We start from the raw sequence: 20,879 nt of genomic DNA on the forward strand, positions 1-20,879 counted from the left end.
AGAAAAGCATTAGCACAATATATGAGGTTTTTTTTAATGGATGCCAGGGGCCCTCGAGCAGAAATGGTAAAAGTGAGTCAAGTGGCGTCGAGGAAGATACAACCCCAAAAAACAATTTAGAACATGGGTTAAACTCATGGCTCTCCACATTATTTTATGTTGCCTATGAGAAGATGTGGTAAGACAAGAAAAAAAGAGTACATCACGTCAAACAATTACTTGCAGTTTTAAATATGTCAAATGGATGTCAGGAAAGCCAAGTGCCACTTGCAAAGCACCCACTGTAGCTGTTTTGCTAACTACCATTAATCAACATGAGAACACCGAAGAAACATCTATTACTTAAAATACATGTCACAGACACTGTTTAAGGCAATAGGAACAATACAAAAAAACCTCTGGGATTCTTTGCAAAAGCTAAACATTTTTATTAAAAGAAAAAAAAAAGCGGTAGGACTTGCAAATAATTAATAATTTAAAATTGGGTTTCTATGTTATTCATACTACTTTTTAGTCTGTATGAGTTTCCCGAGTTAAATTGTCACAGTCTGGCGGTCAGGTTGGATTTTCTCTCTCTCCAACTTTTGCTTTCCCTGGCCATTTTTGGTCACTTCCTCCTTGGCTGTCATTTACACCCACACCTACAGTAGTATCACTTGCCCTGATTTCTTCCTAATCACTTTTCCTGCTAACTATTCAAACACTTTGTTTTTTGGGTTCTGTGCTAGTTCTTTCCCTCTTTTATTGTTCAAAACCTTCTCGTCATAGCTTTGTTTATTTCCAGTGTATTGGCCCTTGCCTCCTTTCTTGACCATGACTGCTGCCTCAAGTGATCAAAATACTGCTGCCCTGATTCCCCGTGCGCCAAACCTGCTTGAAAAAAACCCACTGTACTATCTGTGCTTCCACGCCACCTCGAGCAGGTCCTTGACATAAATAAACTGATATGGAAACTAATTCAATTTTTGTTTTGCTTTTTTTTTTTACTAATGTACAGTTTGATAAACACTAAAAGAGATTCAATCTAAGAAAAGGAAAAAACATTGACACAGAAAACCCTTTAATAATCATTTTCTAATCAAATCTTACATCCATGAATCGTAATTTAACTGTGAGCTACCAAAAAGAACCCCAGCCTCCCACCTGGGGCACACATTTTATGCCTTAAATATACTTGTGAGACTGTATTTTTAACCATGTGCCCCCCAAGCTAAAATGACACGGCTTCTATAGAAGAAGAAGTTTAACGTACAGTAACACGCTTTGAATAAAATTAGCATAAACTGACCCGCATCATTATAAAATGCAAAGAAAAGCACAAGACGCAAATTTCAAGTTAAAAGTATTCGAGCTGGCTGGTGAAGGAGCTGCCCGAAGTTAGCTGGAATGGGCTCCATTGCCCCCGCGCCCCTGGTGGGGGTAATCGGTGCAGATAATGGATGGATGGATAATTTCAGCTCCTGGGGTGAAGTTGTTAAAGTCAGATTTATCATTTTCGTTTATCAAGGCATATGAGTGTGACTGGCAGCATGTTTGTTCTGTATGGACCGTTAACCACACGAGTCGTAGGGGCACTATTTCCTGTGGTGTATCTTGGACAAGTAAAGCCCGGTGGCACCAGGCCGACTGGCGGCATACCCGGAGAGAAAGAGTCATATGAAAACATGTAAGTAGTTTATTCATTCATTCATTATCTGCACTGCTTATCCTCAGTAGGGTCGCAGGGGTGCTGGAGCCCATCTCAGCTATCCTCTGGCAGTGAGCAGGGGACATTCTGAACTGGTTGCCAGCCAGTCACAGGCCACATGGAGACAGACAACTTGGACTGGCCAATTCATGTGGGAGGAAACCGGAGTGACCGGAGGAAACCCACGCAAGCACCGGGAGAACATGCAAACTCCACACAGGAAGGTTAGATCTCATAACCTCAGAACTGTGCCGCACACACGCTTACCTCTGCGCCACCGTGCTGCCCCATGCACATAGTTTTTCCGGAGTAAACAAATACGTGCATTAGTTGAGCACACAGAACATAAACTAGTGTAGCGCATGATTGAGATAATACGATGTTGGCAAGTGATGAGAGAAATCCAGGTGGTGGCGGAAAAAACACACACACGTAAAAAACATAATTACAGAAGCATTTTGCTAGATTTGACGCAAGCAAGCATGAGAAAGTTGCAGAAGTGAAAACAGTTTAAAAGTTTGCATGGATTACCATGAAACGGCACGAATGCCAAGCAGGGCGTGCTCCATTGAAATTCAAGCCATGCAGCATTGTCTTACACGAGGATAGTCATGTCGCATATGAATGTTTAATAATGCGGAAAACAAAATGCCTGTTGGAGCCTGTTAGGTACATTTCGGTAGTCTCAATGTCATTACCATTATTTACAGGTAAAGAAATGCATTGTAAAATCTTATATCAGGTGAATAGAAGTTCATTGATACTGTGATAGAGTGTGAATAATCTAATACATTAAAAAAAGAAAAGAAAATGTATTGAATTTCTTAAGAAAAAGGTGTACGATTGCAAAAATAAATGAGGAAATGGAGATTAAATGAGATAGGTCTAACTCAAGGGTCACCAATCTAATTAATGTAAAGGTCACCCAGTTTGATAGGAATTTCTCAAATAGCAACTTAGCGAGATGGCTTGCTAAATAGCTAAAAAAAGGTAGCGTGATGGCTGGCTAGAAAAGTAAACAGGTGAAAAACTAAAAGCTAGTAAAAGAGTAAAAAGTCATCTAAATAGCCAGATAGAAAGCTACAAAAAACAGCTAGATAGCTAACTAGAAAGGGGGCCAAAATTTAGCTTGAAAATTGCCAAAACTTTCAGCTAAAACAATTGGCTAGATATCATGCAAAAACAACGTAAATGGCTTCCTAAATAGCTTAAAACAAAGTAGCTTGATATTACGCTAGAAAGGTAAACAGATAAAAAACTATAAGGAACCTAAAAAGCTAGCTCAAAGAGTAAAAAGCCAATAAAATAGCCAGATAGAAAGCTAAAAAAGAGCTAAAACGCTAGCTAGAAAGGAGGCCAAAATTTAGCTTGCTAACCAGCAAAAAGATCAAATGATAGCTAGATATTCATGTAAAAATGTAAAAAGCAAGCTAGATGGTTTGCTAAATAGCTGAAAATATAGGAAGATAGCTAGCTCCCTAGTGGGGGGGGGGGTGACTAGAGTCAAGAACATATAAGTTTTGTACCTAATCACATTGACATGCTTTAACCTTAAAAAAAACAATGTCCTCTTCTGGGGAGCTTTGTTATTGTTGCTGTCTACTCACACCAAGCTCACACTTGGATGTGTGGCATAGTGTGCTTCTTGCAAACCTAGCCCCGCTTTTATCAGCTGGTGCCATTAAAGCTTGGCTCTGATCGGTCGGAACCGTTAAAACCCGAACTGTGACAATTCTAGTTGCCCAAACACTCTATCACACACAAACATGGACCTATAAATCCTGTAAAAAACATGCTGTGTCTTGCGATTACACAATCGCAAGTAATCGCACGATGTCACATCGAAATATCAATTCAATTTTGGTTAATCGTTCAGCCCTAGTCTGTTTAGTGGTAAAGCCTTGGTGCTCTCACCAGTGTGACCTGGATTCAATCTTCGTTGCATACAATGTTTATCGATTGATTCATCAATGCACAAATACTATAAAACACTTGTGATTACTATATGCATTTTAAATCTTAACACATAAATAATGTATGCTTTTTCAAGCATATCCACCTTGTTTTGCAGTAAATAAGCCCGCTGGGTTATTAGGCGGACTTTCATATTTCTGGCCAATTAGGGGTTTTAAGGTCCACCTTATAGTCTGGAAAAAACTGTGATTTTTTTTTTTTACTACTTGTACTGGATCTCATTCCATCTGACAAAAGTGCCGAACCACACAAAAGTCCTTCGTAACCTTGTTCCCTCCACATCCTCTTCAGCACTACACTTGAAACCTGAAAGCGCTCCAATCCCGTCTGCCCGCGATCGTGTCGAAAAAACGCCTTGTCCTCCGTGTGAGTGAAGCATCCGCTCAGCGGGATGTGAGACGAATCCAACCGCCTTCATTAACCGTGGGAGGCGTTTTAGCCACAATCTCTGCGACAGTCTGTGCCATCTTGGCTTTGCGATTGGATTTTTAAACAAAGACAAGTGTCTTTGTTGTATATTAAAGCTAATGTATACATCATTTGCAGCAAAGCGGGTTAAACAAATCAGGGCACGGGCAGGGTGTGACACATGTACACAACAATGAAGCTTTCAAAACGTTTGTATATGTTGTATAGCTGGTCTTAAATATGCGATAAAAGACAATGGAGAATAAAGCGGGGGTGGCTAATACAAAGAAGTTATTAATGCAGGCTCACGCATGTCTGGGAATGGTCGATCAGCGAACATTATGTCAACACTGATATGACATATCCCAGGAAAGAGACCCAAAAGCAAATTGAAGCCCCTCGGTTTGTGCTGGGATGAGGATGAAGCTGTAAATCTGACTGGCTCGCTTAATTAGACGCTAATTAGTCATTTATGCCACCGCACAAAAGAAAATTGCGGTAATAAGACCGACAATGAATCACTGTTTTTCGATAACCTTAATTTCAGGACTAGCGGCACGGCAGCTGATTGGTTGGCGCGTCCGCGGTACAGTTCTGAGGTCATGGGTTCAAAGCCAGCTACCACCCTTTCTGTGCAGTTTGCATGTTCTCCCGTGCTTTCCTCTCACATTCCGAAAACATGCATATCAGGTAAATTGGCGGCTCCAAATTGTCCCTAGGTGTGAATGAGCAAGCGAATTGTCTGTTCCTGTGTGCCCTGCTACTGGCAACCAGTTGAGGGTGTCCTCTGCCCACTGCCCCAAAATGGCAGGGATGAGCTCCAGGACCCTCTCCTACTGAGGATAAGAAGATAATGGACAATTTCAGGACTATAAGACGCAACTTTTGCCGCGCAATTTCAATACTGCAGCTTATGCAAAGCTAGGCTACTGTGTGCTTTTTTTTCCTGAATACCTTTAGAGCAGGGGTCGGGAACCTATGGCTCGCGAGCCATATATGGCTCTTTCTATGAGTATCTGTGGCTCAGAGACCAATTTGATTGCATGCAAAATTTCTCCATCTTGTTCATAACCGGGATTGTCTATCCTATTTAGGTACACGTAAAGCCAAACCAAAGCTAAATGCAAAGGAAACACTTCGCAGTATATATAGGGCACATTTTTCACTACAATTTACAGTCAAGGTGTCACACAAAAAAAGGGGGAAAAAAACTCGTTTTGGCTGTACAACGCTAAAGAATCCTTTATTTAAAAGTTCACTTTATAAACTGTGTTCAGTGTTCAGATACTTTATGGTGAATCCACAGAACTGTAAATACGCCAAAACACCGGAAGAGAACTTAGTCATTTGATTGGGTGAGTGGGAGGGATGGGTGGAGCTATGCAAAAAGTACAAGCATTCCCTCCCATCTCTCGCCAAAGGTAAGCACATAAGGCTCCCTATTCTCAGAATGTTGTGACGTTTTTACAAAATAAATGCTTGCATCTGGTTTTGAAACCAATAGGTATGAAAAAAAAGGTCAAAAGGAGTTTAACCGATCTTGAGTAATTGCAAGAAAGAGACAAGTTTAAAGTGGTCTGTTTGTTGAATTTGGGACAGGGGCTCTGGCATTATTCTCTTTTCATAATTTTTATCAAATCATCAAAAATAAATGTGCTGAAGACTAAGCTTTTGTCTGGGGCGCCGGTTTAACAATTTAGTAAATTTGTCTCATAATTTATGGTGTGGCTCTTTCCCAAAATAAAATTAATATTTTTTGCTTTTATGGCTCTTTGAGTCAAAAAGGTTCCCGACCCCTGCTTTAGAGGCACTTCACTTGTTTTTTGGGTAGCACTGCAGTGTTACTTGTGTTGCTGCATCAGTGACTACTACCAGCGTGTGTCTTTTTAATCAGCTTTTAAGTTTAAACTTTACCAGACTCTTAAGATAGGGAGAAAAGATATCAAAGGATTTTGAGATTGCAAGGAGGAGTGGTAGAGAAGCCTTAGGAAAAGGAATTCCCATCCCTTTTCTAAAGCCCTTACGTGAGCCCCCTCTTTTTACGAATTCTTCCAAGTTACAAAAAGCAGATCAGCCCGAAAGGGTGCGAGTATCAAAGAATAGTGACATAATTGTCCAATAGGAACAATGATGGAACAAACAATACAACGAACAACAGTGCAGTTTGTCAGAAGAAGAAAATAACATCACATAAAATCACCTATGCAGACTAAATGTCAGAACCCAAACAGAAGGAGGGCCCAGAAGCGTAACGTTTTCACACAAGCTTTATTTTACAAGAATGGGGCAGTCATGCGCGTGAACACAAACGCCAATGATGCGCCGATCGCTGGGCGGAAAAAGTGAGACAGAGAAGTCAGAGGCAGACGAGATGGAAACTGGAAGGGTCAGATGGGATCGATACAGGACAGACGAGTAGATACCGGACAGGACGGAGCAGACAGGATCGATACACGAGCAAGATACTGGACAGGACGGGAAAGACGGGACCGATACCGGATACTGAAGCAAGATACAGACGGGACAGACAGAATCGATGCTAAATACTGGAACAAGATACCGGACAGGACGAGACGAACGGGATCGTTACCGGATACTGAAGACTGGAGCCAGATACCGTACAGGGCGAGCCGGACCGGATCGCTACCGGATACTGGAGCAAGATAGGACAAGACAGATTGGATCGATAATGGATACCGGAGACTGGAGCAAGATACCCTAGAGGACGAGACAGGCGGGAGCGATAGCGGATACTGGAGACTGAAGCACAATACCGGACAGGACGAGACAGGCGGGATCGATACCGGATACTGGAGACTGAAGCAAGATACCGGGCAGGACGAGACAGATTGGATCGATACCGGATACTGGAGATAGGAGCAAGATACTGGACAGGGCGAGACAGGCGGGGTCAAAGTCAGGGCAATGGGCAACCGTGACACTAAACTTATCACCAGGCCTGTTAGCATTATATCTTGTGCTGCTGCAGTGTTTTGTTTGTTTTTTGGTGTTAATTGCATTTCTGAGTCTTATTGCCTTTTCCCTGTGTCTTTTGGCTATTACAATTTTGAAAAATCTGTGTACTGTGGTTCAGGTGCGGGGTAAGTACATACAAAAGTTTTTGTTTTAAATGGTATCAGACGTGTCTTATAGTCAGGTCTTCTACTCTTGATTGTTTGAAATTCATGTCCAATAAATCGAGATGGGCCAAATCTTTTGGGAAAGGTTTTCCACAAAATTGATATAATCCAGTCTATTCAGTTCATTCTAATGACTAATTCATTGATGAATGTAGGTCACATCATCTGGAGGTGTTGAGACAATTTACAGCCTCTAAGCAGGGTTTGCAAAGCTTTCTGAAATTAAAAAGAAAGTGCAGAAAAAGTGTTTTATAATTTGTTATTAAACTGTTAAATAATTTTGTTGCTGTTATTAAGGATGGGGGAAACAACGCACATAACTAAATCGACCACAAAATTAACAAGCCAGCAAAACCTCATCCGAAGAATTTGTCCGGCATGAAGTCTTGTGTGTTTCTTGGTAGTGTTTACGCAAAAAATGTACTTTTTGCAGTTTAAAGGGACAGTGTATATTATTTGACCACTAGATGGCAGTGTATTGTGTGGTGCAACTGAGCACAAGGAAGATTACAAACTGTAGAGACTCAAATAGACAAAAACACACCATTTTTCTTTCCATTTTTTTGGGCCCAGCCTTTCAAGAGGTTTTGGTTTTTGGGTTTCTTAAGTACTGTAGCAAGATTATGGACAAATACATCAGCTGCATCTAGGTGAGACTTAAATTATATCAAAAAGATTAAAAATCCTCAACCCAAGAGTATTTTCTTTGGAAAAAAAAATTATAGTTTATATGATAATTAGTGTATTTTTGCTTGTTTGGAAATTGATAATATTTTTTAAAATCTAGGAGGCGCTAAATAACACACACTGTCCCTTTAAAAGAGAAATAATAACCTGAATTAGACCTTTCGAAGGGGAACATCTTCATCTCCTGAGGCTTTTTATTTCGATGAGCTTTCAAAAGAAGGAGCTCATTTAAACAACAGCAAGAGCCCTCGCTTAAAATTTTACCGTGTGGTAAAAATGATGAAATTCCAAACTTTTTAGGTTGCTAGAAAGGATCTACGCTGTAAAAAAAAAGATCATTGTAAGTATGTTTTTTTCCTTTTTTTAAGATTGTTTGTCTACTAAAATAGGAAAGTCATCTCTAAATTAAGCAAAACTATTGGATTGTTATTGCTATGTGTCCCTCAATGGTTAAAGAGTTAGTACTCCCAGTATGTTGTTACCATGTTATTTCAAAGTTGTATATAATAGATTTTAAAATACATTATGCCAGTTAGAAATCAAATTTCTTATGAAATCACAATGATGCATGATGTATTTTCAAAACCAGTCTGCAGGCTACCCAAGTGGTCTTCGGGGGCACTACACAATAGACGCCTGTATTACACAATAAAGCGACATCTATTGGTACACAGTGTCCCTTTGAGTATATATTTATATTTTGTATCAAATACAAATTGCATTCAAATGCAAAAGATATTCACTGGCTGAGCTGTGGGGCGAGTTCATTGTAACCAGAAACGGGGACAAGGGCTGACGCAAGAGGAGCCTCTGTGGCGCAGGAGAGCAGACATTGTTTGTAGAAGTTGTTCTGATAAGCTATGCTGTTATGAGTTTTTTAGACATTGCGACGCCCTTCGGCGAGGAGGTGGTGAAGCTGGCATCTGGCCCGCCCATGGGAGGAGTCGGCACGCCCATGGGAGGAGTCAGCACGCCCATGGGAGGAACAGGCACACCAGCTGTTAAAAAGACGTGGGCAGAAGAACTTCAGAGATCGATCCTGAGAGGGACAATTAAGAGAGAGGATCGACGGAGAGCGACACTAATCTGGCTAATTCGGTGGAATTCACTTAGTTAAATACTTTAAGAAAATAAATCTGCCCCTGTGTGAAATTGTCAGCTATTCTTGTCCATCTTTTCCTAGAAAGACACGAGCATGCATGAATGAAGTTTGTGTTTGGTTAATGGAGTCGGATAACTAATTCGAACAATTTGGTCAACAATACATTTTGTAATATTTATTTTCTAACAGTACATATTGCCTCATTTTTGACAAACAAGTTAAACTGGAATATTTACAGTTAAAGGAAGCAACATTTTCTGCCAGTGGAGAGGGTTTTCCGTTTTTCACTATAGAAACGTTCCCAAAAATCTTTGAGAGGAAGCTTCCATCGACTCGGTGTTGACTTTAAAAGCCTTATTAGCAGAGTGTCCTTTATTCAGAGCGTTTCACTGCTGGAGAGCGGCACGCAGGATTTCTGTTAATCGCAGGCCAGCCACAAACAAAAGGGCCCATCACAAATCGTCGATCATAAGGGGCCTCTCCAACTGCAGAATGGAGAAAAAGATAATGGGGAAGACTTGGGAGGTCCCTGGAGGGGGAAGCTTGAGAGAATCGGGGTTAGCGCCATGTATAAGAGGAGACTTTCCGTTCTTGCTTTCTTTATTTGCTGCATCTTTAATCAAGCTTCCAGTTCATACATGCACAACTACAACCCCCCTCTGCCTTAGCCCTGACACATCTTCGTATAACAGCAGGTGCCGGACCCGGCGTGCGGAGCCACAGACTCCAATTGGTCGGGTCTGCAGTCCCAGCTGTCGTACTCAAACACTGTCCGCTATGACTTTTAGGACAAGGTTATTAATCGACCAGTCACAATTATTCTCCAGAGGGGCCAAAACAAACGCCAATCCATTTAAGTGACAATCAGCATCGGGACTAATGCGTTACGAAGGGATGCATTCCTGGAACACAGTTTCTTTTCTCTGTAACAAGTACTGTAACGCGTTAGTCGTAGCATTTTGGTGCATGGTGCGTTACTTCGCTACTTATTAAAAGCAGATCTTTAATTACAACATGCACTGAATGCCAATAGTCCCTCGTTCGCTTACAATGAGCCATATCACCCTCGATCCCCCAGCAACGCTTAAGAAGGGTTACCGTTTTTGTGTTTACAACTGAAGCACAGAGTACGGGAATGTTGAATTTCTCCTCACGGAGATACTCGTCCCAACCGGATATACTTCCATCTGAGCTGTATTTACAACTATTAAATAAATTACTGGAATATGAGGCTCAGTCTATATGCGCATATTTGGAAGTGTCTCGCCAGTAGAGAGTGGTAGGCACCACGTGGGGGAGGGGGGCATAGCTTATACAAGAACAATCAAATCAATGGTGCAAACGAGAGCACAGAATTAACAGTAAAGGTGTGCCTTTTTATTTGTAAAATTATTTTTGCAATACACCATGACTGTAGAAAATTAGAAAATGTCTTGGAAAGTCCTCAGAAATGGAGAAAGATATCCTCAATGGTTTGTGACAAAATGGATATGGAGTGACATTTGCAATCTCTAGAGATTGCACAAGCCAAGAAATATGAAGGTTTCGCTGATTCCAATGGTTTTTGTACATGTTTTCTTCTATTAATTTTATTATGTGGTTTTAAAGCAGTTTTAGAGGGTCGGCTGCATCGCGAATATTTTTGGTAATTTGTAACTTGATTGTTACTTTAAGAGTAGCTACTTTTAGGTATCAGTAATCCAGGGGGAAACAGAATTACTTTTTTAAGTAAGTAGTAATAATACTAATTATTGTTTTACAGTAATCCAACCAACGCTGCTAAGTAGTTTCAGTATTGCAAATACTAGAAACTGATTATTTTATTTTGCCATTTGCCAACCATTCACTTATATACAAAGGTAGGGTCCAACCAAATATGGATTTCATTTTTAAACAAATGCCAATTCCAAATGCCATTCGCCCATTATTATTCATCGAATGCCTCGTAGTGGGAAAACAGAAGCCTCGTGACCCACCAGGCCAAAAAAGCCTTGGCAAAATCCATGTCCTGAGTAAATAAACTTAAATTAAGTCAAATCTCAATTTAACTATAGAGAAATACAGAATATAACATAAATTCTGGACGAGAAGCTGTACTGTTCTGCTACTTTTTCAACACTGCAGCTTTTTTTTTTTTGTTTACATTGCTGAAACGAGAAAAATGGCGAGCTGCTCTTTTCCAAAACAGATGCGCTTTAAAAACAAAACACAGCTGTGACGTCTAAACGCATTGATGATAAATTAGATATATACATATACATACACATACACACATTATAGATAGATAGATAGATAGATAGATAGATAGATAGATAGATAGATAGATAGATAGATAGATAGATAGATAGATAGATAGATAGATAGATAGATAGATAGATAGATAGATAGATAGATAGATAGCTATATACACTTCTCATACAGTACAATAAGTAAAACTGTTCTTAACCCTGCTCACCAGTGCCACCTGGAAGTTGTTTGGGTCACTGGTCAAATTTAAATAAAAGAAACAAGATCGCTGAAAAAATGAATCCGCCTTAGCAGAGACAGACAGAAGCGTACTTACACGAACAGGATTTAAGTAACGGGTTCAATGTAGCCTAATGTAGCAAGTAAGAGTAAATTCTGCTTTACAAATATACTTAAGTAAGATTAAAAAGTATAGTGATTTAAAAATACTCCAGGAAGTACAAAATGTCCCATAAGTTACTCAAGTAAATGTAACTGAGAAAACTTGTTACTGCCCATCCCTGGCAATATAACAAATAGCGTAGCAACTGCACTGTCAATCACCAGCTCAGACAAACCCCCAAACGCCCACCGGCTTTAATCCAAATCCACGTCCAATTTAACCTTCATGTCAGATCTTTTAATTGAGTTCCCCGTTGTGATGCGTTTTTTTCTTCGCTTCTGCCAAGGTCAAAAAGAGGACAGATTTACAGCATTGCTCACTGCGGCACAAAAGGGAGAACGTTGCGATCTCAGCCTCTTCGATTTTAAGTTATTTCTAGAGGAAAATATGATTAAGATCCACTTTAATAGAACCGGTGGAGGCATGAACCTCAGACAAACAGTAGTTAAACACAGCACACCCAAACACACTTAAAAGACAACAACTTTCCACCGCCACTCTGATCAGGCTGAATTTAGAACTGACCATGATTTAATTAGCCCTTTCTTTCTATTTGTGAGCGGGGTATAATGGACATTTATGGCTCAGGATCAGTCTGCCCACTGAAGTGTGGATCTCACAGGATCCAGACAAGCTCAGTGTGGCCGCTATTTCAATCTCCACAATAGACGGCTACAAATCAAGCTGGTATAAATAAGTGGGTTCCCTAATGAGGGCCTGAGTAATTACACAACCTGGCGCAAATCACACGAGTCAAAAGGCAAAGACTGAATTAAAATCTTGTCAATTCCTGTTTTGTTTTGGAACGTGTCCTGCAGAGAATGTTAATCCGTCCCTCATGAATATTTTTATTGCACTGAATATCACTCTGTAAGCACAAGAAGTCATATGTAAGACGTTGCCTGCTTCCATTATCAGGGATAGTGAAGAGAAAATGGAAATTGAGTACCAAGATGTACTTACCTGACACTGAGATTCTCATTGAGGCCTCAAGGGGACGGTTGTTATCCAGGGCCTGGCTCAGCTGGATCTCGCCTGTGGTTTTGTTTAGGATCACCAGATTCAACTCGTTGCCCGCCTCAAAACTATAGTGGAGGTTGTCCGACACGTCCGGATCGTGAGCGGGAATCCGTCCGATCACACCGGCAGGGAAACTACTGGACTTGTCCGTCACGTAATTGTTGAAGATGATCTGGAAGTTTTTCAGCAGGGGAACGTTGTCATTCTTGTCCACCAGTTTGACATGGACAGTGGCGCGGCTGACTAAAGGTGCGGAGGTGGCCTGGACCACAATGATGTACTCGGACCTCGTCTCGTAGTCCAGGTCTATGAGTGAGGTTAGTTCTCCTGAGAAAATATCAAGCTGGAACATCTCCGGGATGTTTCCTTCCACGATTTGATACATGATCTGCGCGTTACTGCCTTCATCGGGGTCGGTCGCGGATATTAAGGCGACCACAAGGCCAATGTGCGTGTTTTCGTCGACCATAACGTCAAATTCGTCTTTCACAAACACAGGAGGGTTGTCGTTCACGTCGAGGATGGTCACTTGGATGTTTATCGGCGTTTTAAGAGGCGGGATACCTTTGTCCATGGCAAATGCCTGCAGGCTGTATACTGCCACATTTTCTCGATCTAACCTACGCAAAGTGCGAACTACACCTGAAGTTGATTCGATTATAAAGTCCCCGTCGCCATCCTCGCCGCCCTGGAATGTATAAAAGACGCGGCCGTTCAAGCCGGAGTCTCGATCAGTGGCGGACACCTGCACCACGCTGGTGAACACAGGCACGTCTTCCATAATGGAACCCAAGTAGTTGTCTCTGAGGAAACGCGGTGGGTTGTCATTCACGTCATTCACCAGGATCTCAAGGTAGGTAGTGTCTGACTTTTGTGGGATTCCGTTGTCTCGTGCAGTAATGGCCAACGTGTAGGATACCTGGTCCTCATAGTCCAGCTCAGTCTGCGTGGTCACCGCCCCTGTGTCGGGGTCAATGTCAAACTGAGGGATGCTGTCATCCATGAAATAAGTTATACGCGCGTTCTCCCCCGTGTCTTCATCCGTTGCGCTTATGAGGACAACAGTGGTGCCGGTCGGCCTGTCCTCATTGATGTTGACCGTGTAATGCGAGCTCTGGAATACAGGTCTGTGGGTGTTGGCATCGGTGACATTGACAAACACTTTTGCCGTGTCAAAGAGAGTACCATCGCTCGCAGTCACAGTAAGGACGTACTGCCTTTCTAATTTATAATCCAAGGGTAGAGCAAGGGTTATTAGCCCCCCTCCACTCTGACTTGTGATGGAGAATCTGTTGCGGGTATTTCCGCTGGAAATCTGGTAAGTCACGACGCTGTTGATGTCCTGGTCAACAGCGGACACCGTCACTACACTGGTCCCGACAGCCGCATCCTCATTCAATCGCATATGGTATGCCTTCTGGGTGAACTCCGGGTTGTTGTCGTTGACGTCGAGAATAGTCATGCTAATGCTAGCAGAGGACGACATGGCAGGGTAGCCGTGATCTCGGGCCTCCACCCCAAAGTTATAGAAATCCACACTCTCCCTGTCCAGTTCGGCCGCCACTACGATCCAACCTGTGCTGTTGTTGATGGAAAAGGGGAAGTCAGGCATGGTTTCAGTGAGTCTATAGTCCAGCCTGGAGTTGTCACCAGAATCCGCGTCCACCGCTTGAATGTGGATGATGGAGTATCCCAGCGGGACATTCTCCAACACGGTGGCTTGGAATGGTGTACTGACAAAAATTGGGGCGTTGTCGTTGACATCCAGCACCTGCACTGTGACTAAGCCGCTGATGTTGGAAAGAGGGGGGCGGCCCCCATCTTGAGCTCGGATCCTTAAGGTGTATTCTTTGCTTGCCTCGTAATCCAAGTGACTCACCAGGTCCATTTTACCTGTCTGGGCATCAATATAAAACTGCCCCCTGGAGTTACCGCTCATAATGCTAAAGTGGACCACGGCGTTGCTGCCCCTGTCCTGGTCTGATGCAGTCACCTGCAAAATTTCCGTATTAGGGGCCAAGTCCTCGGGCACCTGTATCACATAGCGCTTCTCACTGAACTGAGGAGCATTGTCATTGTCATCCTCTACAACAATGTAAACGGCAGCTGTTGCGCTGCGGGGCCCAGGGTCACGACCTTGGTCATTCGCTTGGACCAACAACATATACGCATCTACCGCCTCCCTGTCTACAAGACTTTTGGTACGGATAACACCTGACCTGGAGTCGATCTCGAACACATCATTTGACCCGTTACTATTAAGGATCTGATAAAGGATGTTACCATTAACTGGCGCATCACCGTCAGTGGCCCTCACTGTCAATACTTCGTAGCCGATCTCTAGATTCTCTCTGATGCTTTCCTTATAATCCTGCTGCTCAAACACGGGGTCGTGGTCGTTAGTGTCACTGACTGTTATAGTAAGTGTGGCCATAGCTGTGCGGCGGGGTGTTCCGTGGTCCACCGCCGTCACACGGAACACATGAGTTTCTTTCGTCTCGCGGTCCAACATCTCCACTGTAGACACGACGCCGCTGGCCGGATCCACAGCAAAAAGATTGTTGGAACGGCTGTCAAATAGGGCCTCTATGAAATACTCTAGCCGGCCTGCTTCACCCTCGTCTGCATCTATCGCTTTGAGAACAACAACAGAAGTTCCGGCTGGCTTGTTTTCGGCCACGGAAACCTGGTACATCGGAGGTTGGAACTGAGGGCTGCTGTTGATGCTTCTCCGCCTCCTGCCCAAAATCCCTGTGTTGGACCCGGCTGCTTTTTGTAATAGCTTATTAATATGGCCTGGAAGAAAGGGTCCCTGCCCGATGCGCCAGTGGATAAAGATAGGGTCCAGTCTTGAGGATCCATCTCCAACCAGGACATCACAGAGCAGGTCCAGCTCCAGGAGTGTGTTCTGGCTCCAGCATAAAGTCTCAGACACAAACAAGTATCCCTCCGAGAAGTAGAAGTGACCCCGGTTAGTGACCCGGCACCGGGTGAGCACTCCGGGCAACAGTCCCTTCACTGAAAATAAAGGAAAATATGCCTGGTGGCACTTTGCCGGTCTCACAAACAAACTGAGCACTTCCATGTCCCACTTAGCTTTCTTTGAGAGCTTTTTGGAGCAGTTGCTCCCGTGGACGTGAACATCATAGCGACTGGTGATCAGGTGCCGGTATCCAGAACCCCGGGAGCCGAAGCAATCCGAAACGGTGTACAGCGTGAACGGGTTATTGTGCAGCGAGGCGCACTTGATGAAGTCAGAAAGAAAAATATTGCCAGTTCTGGGCTCGATGTCCAAGAAACGCTCGGTGGTTTGGGGAGCGAGCACCTGATCCAGGGTGCACCGCGCGCGCTGCTCCACACCGGCCAAAAGTGACCCGGGCAGGGCGTCTTCGCTGAGGTGAACGGTGTAACTGGAAACCAGAACAACCAGTTCCCACCAGCAGCAAAGAAGCAGAAAATCCAACTGAACGAAGTGCATCGCTCCTCGATGTGCGTCCGGGGGAGGTTAGGAAAAAACGCGGAGCTCCTCAAACTTTCCACCAGTGACTTTTCTTTTGTTGCGGAGGAGCCATGCTCTTCTCGAGGAGTGCGCTCCTCTCACCCCGGGTGCCGTTTAATGATATTCCAAGGTAAAGTTCAATCTTTTGGGGACTGTTTTACGCTCATGCATACAAACAAGTTGGTGCGCATCTACGAGCTCCGTGGCACATCCTTACCGCCTGAGCAGCTCCGCTTGAATGAGGAATCGTAGTGGGTCGTTCACGAACGACGCGGCTTTATGAGCCAGGATTTTGAAATGAGCAACTGGAGCCGGCTCCTCATCAATAAGGAGCTGGCTCCCCTTCCTCTTTTTCCTTTTCCCTCTCTCTCTGGTTTTCTTTCTCCATTTCTCTCTTTCTCTCTCGCTTTCTCTCTTTTTCTCTTGTATTGTCTCTCTCTATCATTCCCCCTCTCTTTCTTTCTCTTATCATTTCTCTCTCTCTTTTCTTTTGTCTTTTTTATTTTTCTCTCTTTCTCTCAATCCCTCTGTTACTTGTTTCTTCCTCTCTCACATTCTTACTCTTTTTTATTACTTTCTCTCTATTTCTCTCATCTTTCTGTTTCTTTTTCTTTCTATTTTTACCTTTAATGATCACATTCACGTTTTCCCACTGTCTTTCTCTCCCCCTCTGTGTATTTCTCTCTCTCAAATTCTTCATCTCTCTTTTTTCTCTTACTTTATTTTTCTCTTTATCTCCCTCTCTTTCTCTCATTTCTTTCTCTATCCATTTCTCCCCTTTTATTTTTATTCTATTTCTCTCTCTCTTTTTCTCTGTAGCTTTCTCCCTTTATATTTCACTCTAAAATGATTCTCTCTCTTTCTCTCTCTAATTTTAGCTTTCTTTATTTTTCCCTCTCCCTCTTCCTCTCTCTTTTTTCACTCCCCCTCTGTGTATTTCGCTCTCAAATTCTCCATCTCTCTTTTTCTCTTCCTTTTTTTTCTCTTTCCCTCCCTCTCTTTCTCTTGTTTCTTTCTCTCTCCATTTCTCCCCTTTTTGAAATCTATTTCTCTCTTTCTTTTTCTCTGTCTCTGTAGCTTTCCCTCTTTATTTTTCACTCTAAAATGTTTCCCTCTCTTTCTCTCTCTAATTTTAGCTTTCTTTATTTTTATCTCTCCCTCTTCCTCTCTCTCTTTTTTCCCTGCCCCTTTCTATTTTTCTCTCTTTCTTTCTCTTGAAGACGCTCACGACTGGTCAAGATGAGTGACATCATCTGTTTTGTTTGTTTCATATAAACCATTTCAACGTTTAAATAAGGTCAAAGTTCACTGTACATTCAAATATTAAAGGCTATGAAAAGAGAGCAACATTACACAATTTCAAAATCAACTGATTCCACGTATAAAATGTCATAATTATTGGTAATGTAACCATAAAAACGAAAATAAAAATAAGAATCGTTGGGAGCGACGGAGCCGGCTCTTTTCACAGAGCCAGGCCAAAAGAGCCGGGTCTCTCAAAAGAAATGGAATTCCCTTCGCTGCTTGAATGACGAAAATGGCTCCTGGGGCGCGCAAGGGTTCCCCATTATCATTAACCCGCGTTCGCGCGCACGCACGCGCGTATGCAAATACCGGCGAGTTCCGTTAAAGGGGCTTCACAAACCCTGCCACCGAAGATAAATGAAGACTTCATTTATTAAACTGGAACTTTGGCGAGTCAACAGCGGCTCGGGTCATTCATTTCAATCATTCTCTTCTCCAAGTAGAGATACTTTTTCTTCTTCAAAAACAAAAAACTCATGTGATCCCTCCACAAACATCCCCGTGGTGGTTTAATCATTAATGGCATTCCTTAATGTTGGGACCATGGGCGTCACCAGCCCGTTTTGGAGGGGTGCTCAAGCACCCCCACATTTAACCCAAGAACCCCTAAAAATGATAGCATTTTAAAAACTCCCTTTTCTTAATAAACAACAGGATAGGCTATGATGAAAAAGGTTATATTAAAAAAGGTAAACAAGACAAAAAAGTGAACAACGCAGCGACGGAAATACTCCACTGACTTGAGATGGTTCAGTCCATTTGATTCCTAGCACTGATTCCTAGTACTTTTAAAAAACGTGTTTACACAAATTACTAATGATGTTATTCTACATAGCCTGTCTTGCTGAGTAAATACTGGACTGTCTCAGAAAATTAGAATATTGTGATAAAGTTTTTTATTTTCTGTAATGCAATTAAAAAAACAAAAATGTCATACATTCTGGATTCATAACACATCAACTGAACTATTTCAAGCCTTTTATTATTTGAATATTGCTGATTTTGGCTTACAGCTGAAAAAAACTCAAAAATCCTATCTCAAAATATTAGAATACTTCCTCAGACCAAGTAAAAAAAATAATTTTATAACAGCAAAACTAAATCAAACATTTGAAAATGTCCATTGATGCACTCAGTACTTGGTTGGGAATCCTTTTGCACGGATTACTTCATCAATCCGGCGTGGCATGGAGGCAATCAGCCTGTGGCATTGCTGAGGTGTTATTGATGCCCAGGATGCTTCGATAGCGGCCTTCAGCTCATTTGCATTTGTAGGTCTGGTGTCTTTCATCTTCTTCTTAACTATACCCCACAAATTCTCGATGGGGTTCAGGTCAGGGGAATTAGCAGGCCAATCAAGGACAGTGATGCCATGGTCAGTGCACCAGTTACTGGTGGTTTTGGCACTGTGGGCAGGTGCCAGATCATGCTGGAAAATGAAATCCTCATCTCCATAGAGCTTTTCAGCAGATGGAAGCATGTAGTGCTCTAAAATCTCTTGGTACACAGTTGCATTTACTCTGGACTTGATGAAACACAGTGGACCAACACCAGCAGCTGACATGGCTCCCCAAACCATTGCTGACTGTGGGAACTTCACACTGGATTTCAAGCAACTTGGATTTTGCTCTTCTCCAGCCTTTCTCCAGACTCTGGCGCCTTGACTTCCAAATGAAATGCAAAACTTGCTTTCGTCTGAAAAGACTTTGGACCACTCTGCAACTGTCCAGTGCTTCTTCTCCATAGCCCAAGTCAGACGCTTCTTCCGTTGTCTTGAGTTCAGAAGTGGCTTGACCATGGGAATACGGCTATTGTAGCCCATTTCCCGGACACGTCTGTGAACTGTGGCTTTTGATACCTGGACTCCAGCTTTGAAGCTCCCTCAAATTCTGGAAGCGGCTCTTCTTCACAATTTTGTTAAGGCTGCGGTCATCTCTCTTGGTTGTGCAGCGTTTCCGGCCACATTTTTCCCTTCCAACAGACTTTTTGTGGATATGCTTTGAAACTGCACTCTGTGAACAGCCTGCTCTTTGAGAAATTTCTTTTTGTGTCTTACCCTCCTGATGGAGGGTATCAATGATGGTCCTCTGGACAGCAGTCAGATCAGCAGTGATTTAGTTTACTGAACCAAGCTGAGTGTTTTTAAGGCTCAGGAAACCCTCGCAAGGTGTTTCGAGTTAATTAGATGATTCAGGTGATTAGTTGAATAGCCTACTTGTATACTTTTTCATGATATTCTAATATTTTGAGATAGGATTTTTGAGTTTTCTTAAGCTGTAAGCCAAATTTAGCAATATTCAAATAATAAAAGGCTTGAAATAGTTCAGTTGATGTGTAATGAATCCAGAATGTATGACATTTTTGTTTTTTTAATTGCATTACAGAAAATAAAGAAGTTTATCACAATACTCTAATTTTCTGAGACAGTCCAGTAGGTGCCACTTCGTGAGTTTTTTTTTTAAACCACATTGAAAAATAAGAACAAAATAAATTGTTCACGGGTTCAGTGATCTGAAGTTAGAGTTGCTGATTTCAAATATCGTGTGAAATTTGAGTTATTTATGACAGAATTACAAGAAAAACAATAATTCCCGTGTTTAGTTGAACATGTGACTGAGAAAAGTTGATCCCAGAGCCACTTTTCGTTTTCAACGATGGCGATGTATTATTCATTCATTCATTCTTTTAATATTCATATCTCTTTTCGGTTCTTATTATTATCTGTTTCTTGACTATAATAATAAGAACAGTGTCAAGCTTTTTGTGTGTGTTTGTTCCAATCATTTGAAAAAATGTTAGATTTTGGACTCTCAATAACTTTGGATTTTGTATTAACATAGAAGAAAAATAAATAAAATGTCTACAACTAACATGACGCGTTGCTCCCACCTAGTGGACAAACTTATACAAGCTCAAAATAGACGTTTCACAATAATTACGAGAGTGCTTTGACTCAACGAAACCCTACAAAAAGGCTGATTTTAATGACTTTGTCACCCAATTTTTTTTCCTTTTGAATTTTCAAAGTGATACTATAAAGTCAAGGCTTGTAAGAATGGGGACGTCACCCTACTAAAGACAACGTGTTCGTATACAATACAGAAAATATTTTGACACAGAAATTGCCGAAACAATACATTTCAACCTTTTGACGGTAAAAAAAATCTGTAGATTTTACAGCGTATTCTAAGTTAAAGCCGTATTAAGTGCAGAACACAAGCCGTTTCCAGAACATTAAAGAGAGTGTATGTATCTTCAAAATATTCTACTTACTGGTGCCCTCTTCTGGCAAAAATCGTCATTGCAGCTCCTTTTGTTGAGTGAGGATATTCCAAGACAAGCTCGAAAAAACTTTTTTAGTATTTTGGGGGGGTTGGGGTTGCCATTTGGAACGGTCCTTTTTTACTTTCACCATTTCCATCCTGGAA

At 42.1% G+C, this 20,879-nt stretch overlaps 1 protein-coding gene and 1 long non-coding RNA gene across 2 annotated transcripts in view; both read right to left on the bottom strand.

Moving 5' to 3' along the window:
• Positions 1-16,125, bottom strand: part of celsr2 (cadherin, EGF LAG seven-pass G-type receptor 2) — a 126,971-nt gene extending 110,846 nt beyond the window's left edge. Inside the window, exon 1 of the mRNA XM_088338310.1 lies at positions 12,591-16,125. Coding sequence (XP_088194436.1) covers positions 12,591-16,125 — 3,535 coding nt within the window. The remainder of the gene's footprint in view (positions 1-12,590) is intronic.
• The window catches only part of LOC148364187 (uncharacterized), a 308,472-nt gene that overhangs the window by 141,927 nt on the left and 145,666 nt on the right, over positions 1-20,879 (bottom strand). The window lies entirely within an intron of this gene.

The sequence above is a fragment of the Urocampus carinirostris genome, chromosome 6 (assembly GCF_059441175.1).
Source record: "Urocampus carinirostris isolate Australia breed hairy pipefish chromosome 6, RoL_Ucar_1.0, whole genome shotgun sequence".
NCBI classification, from domain to species: Eukaryota; Metazoa; Chordata; class Actinopteri; order Syngnathiformes; family Syngnathidae; genus Urocampus; species Urocampus carinirostris.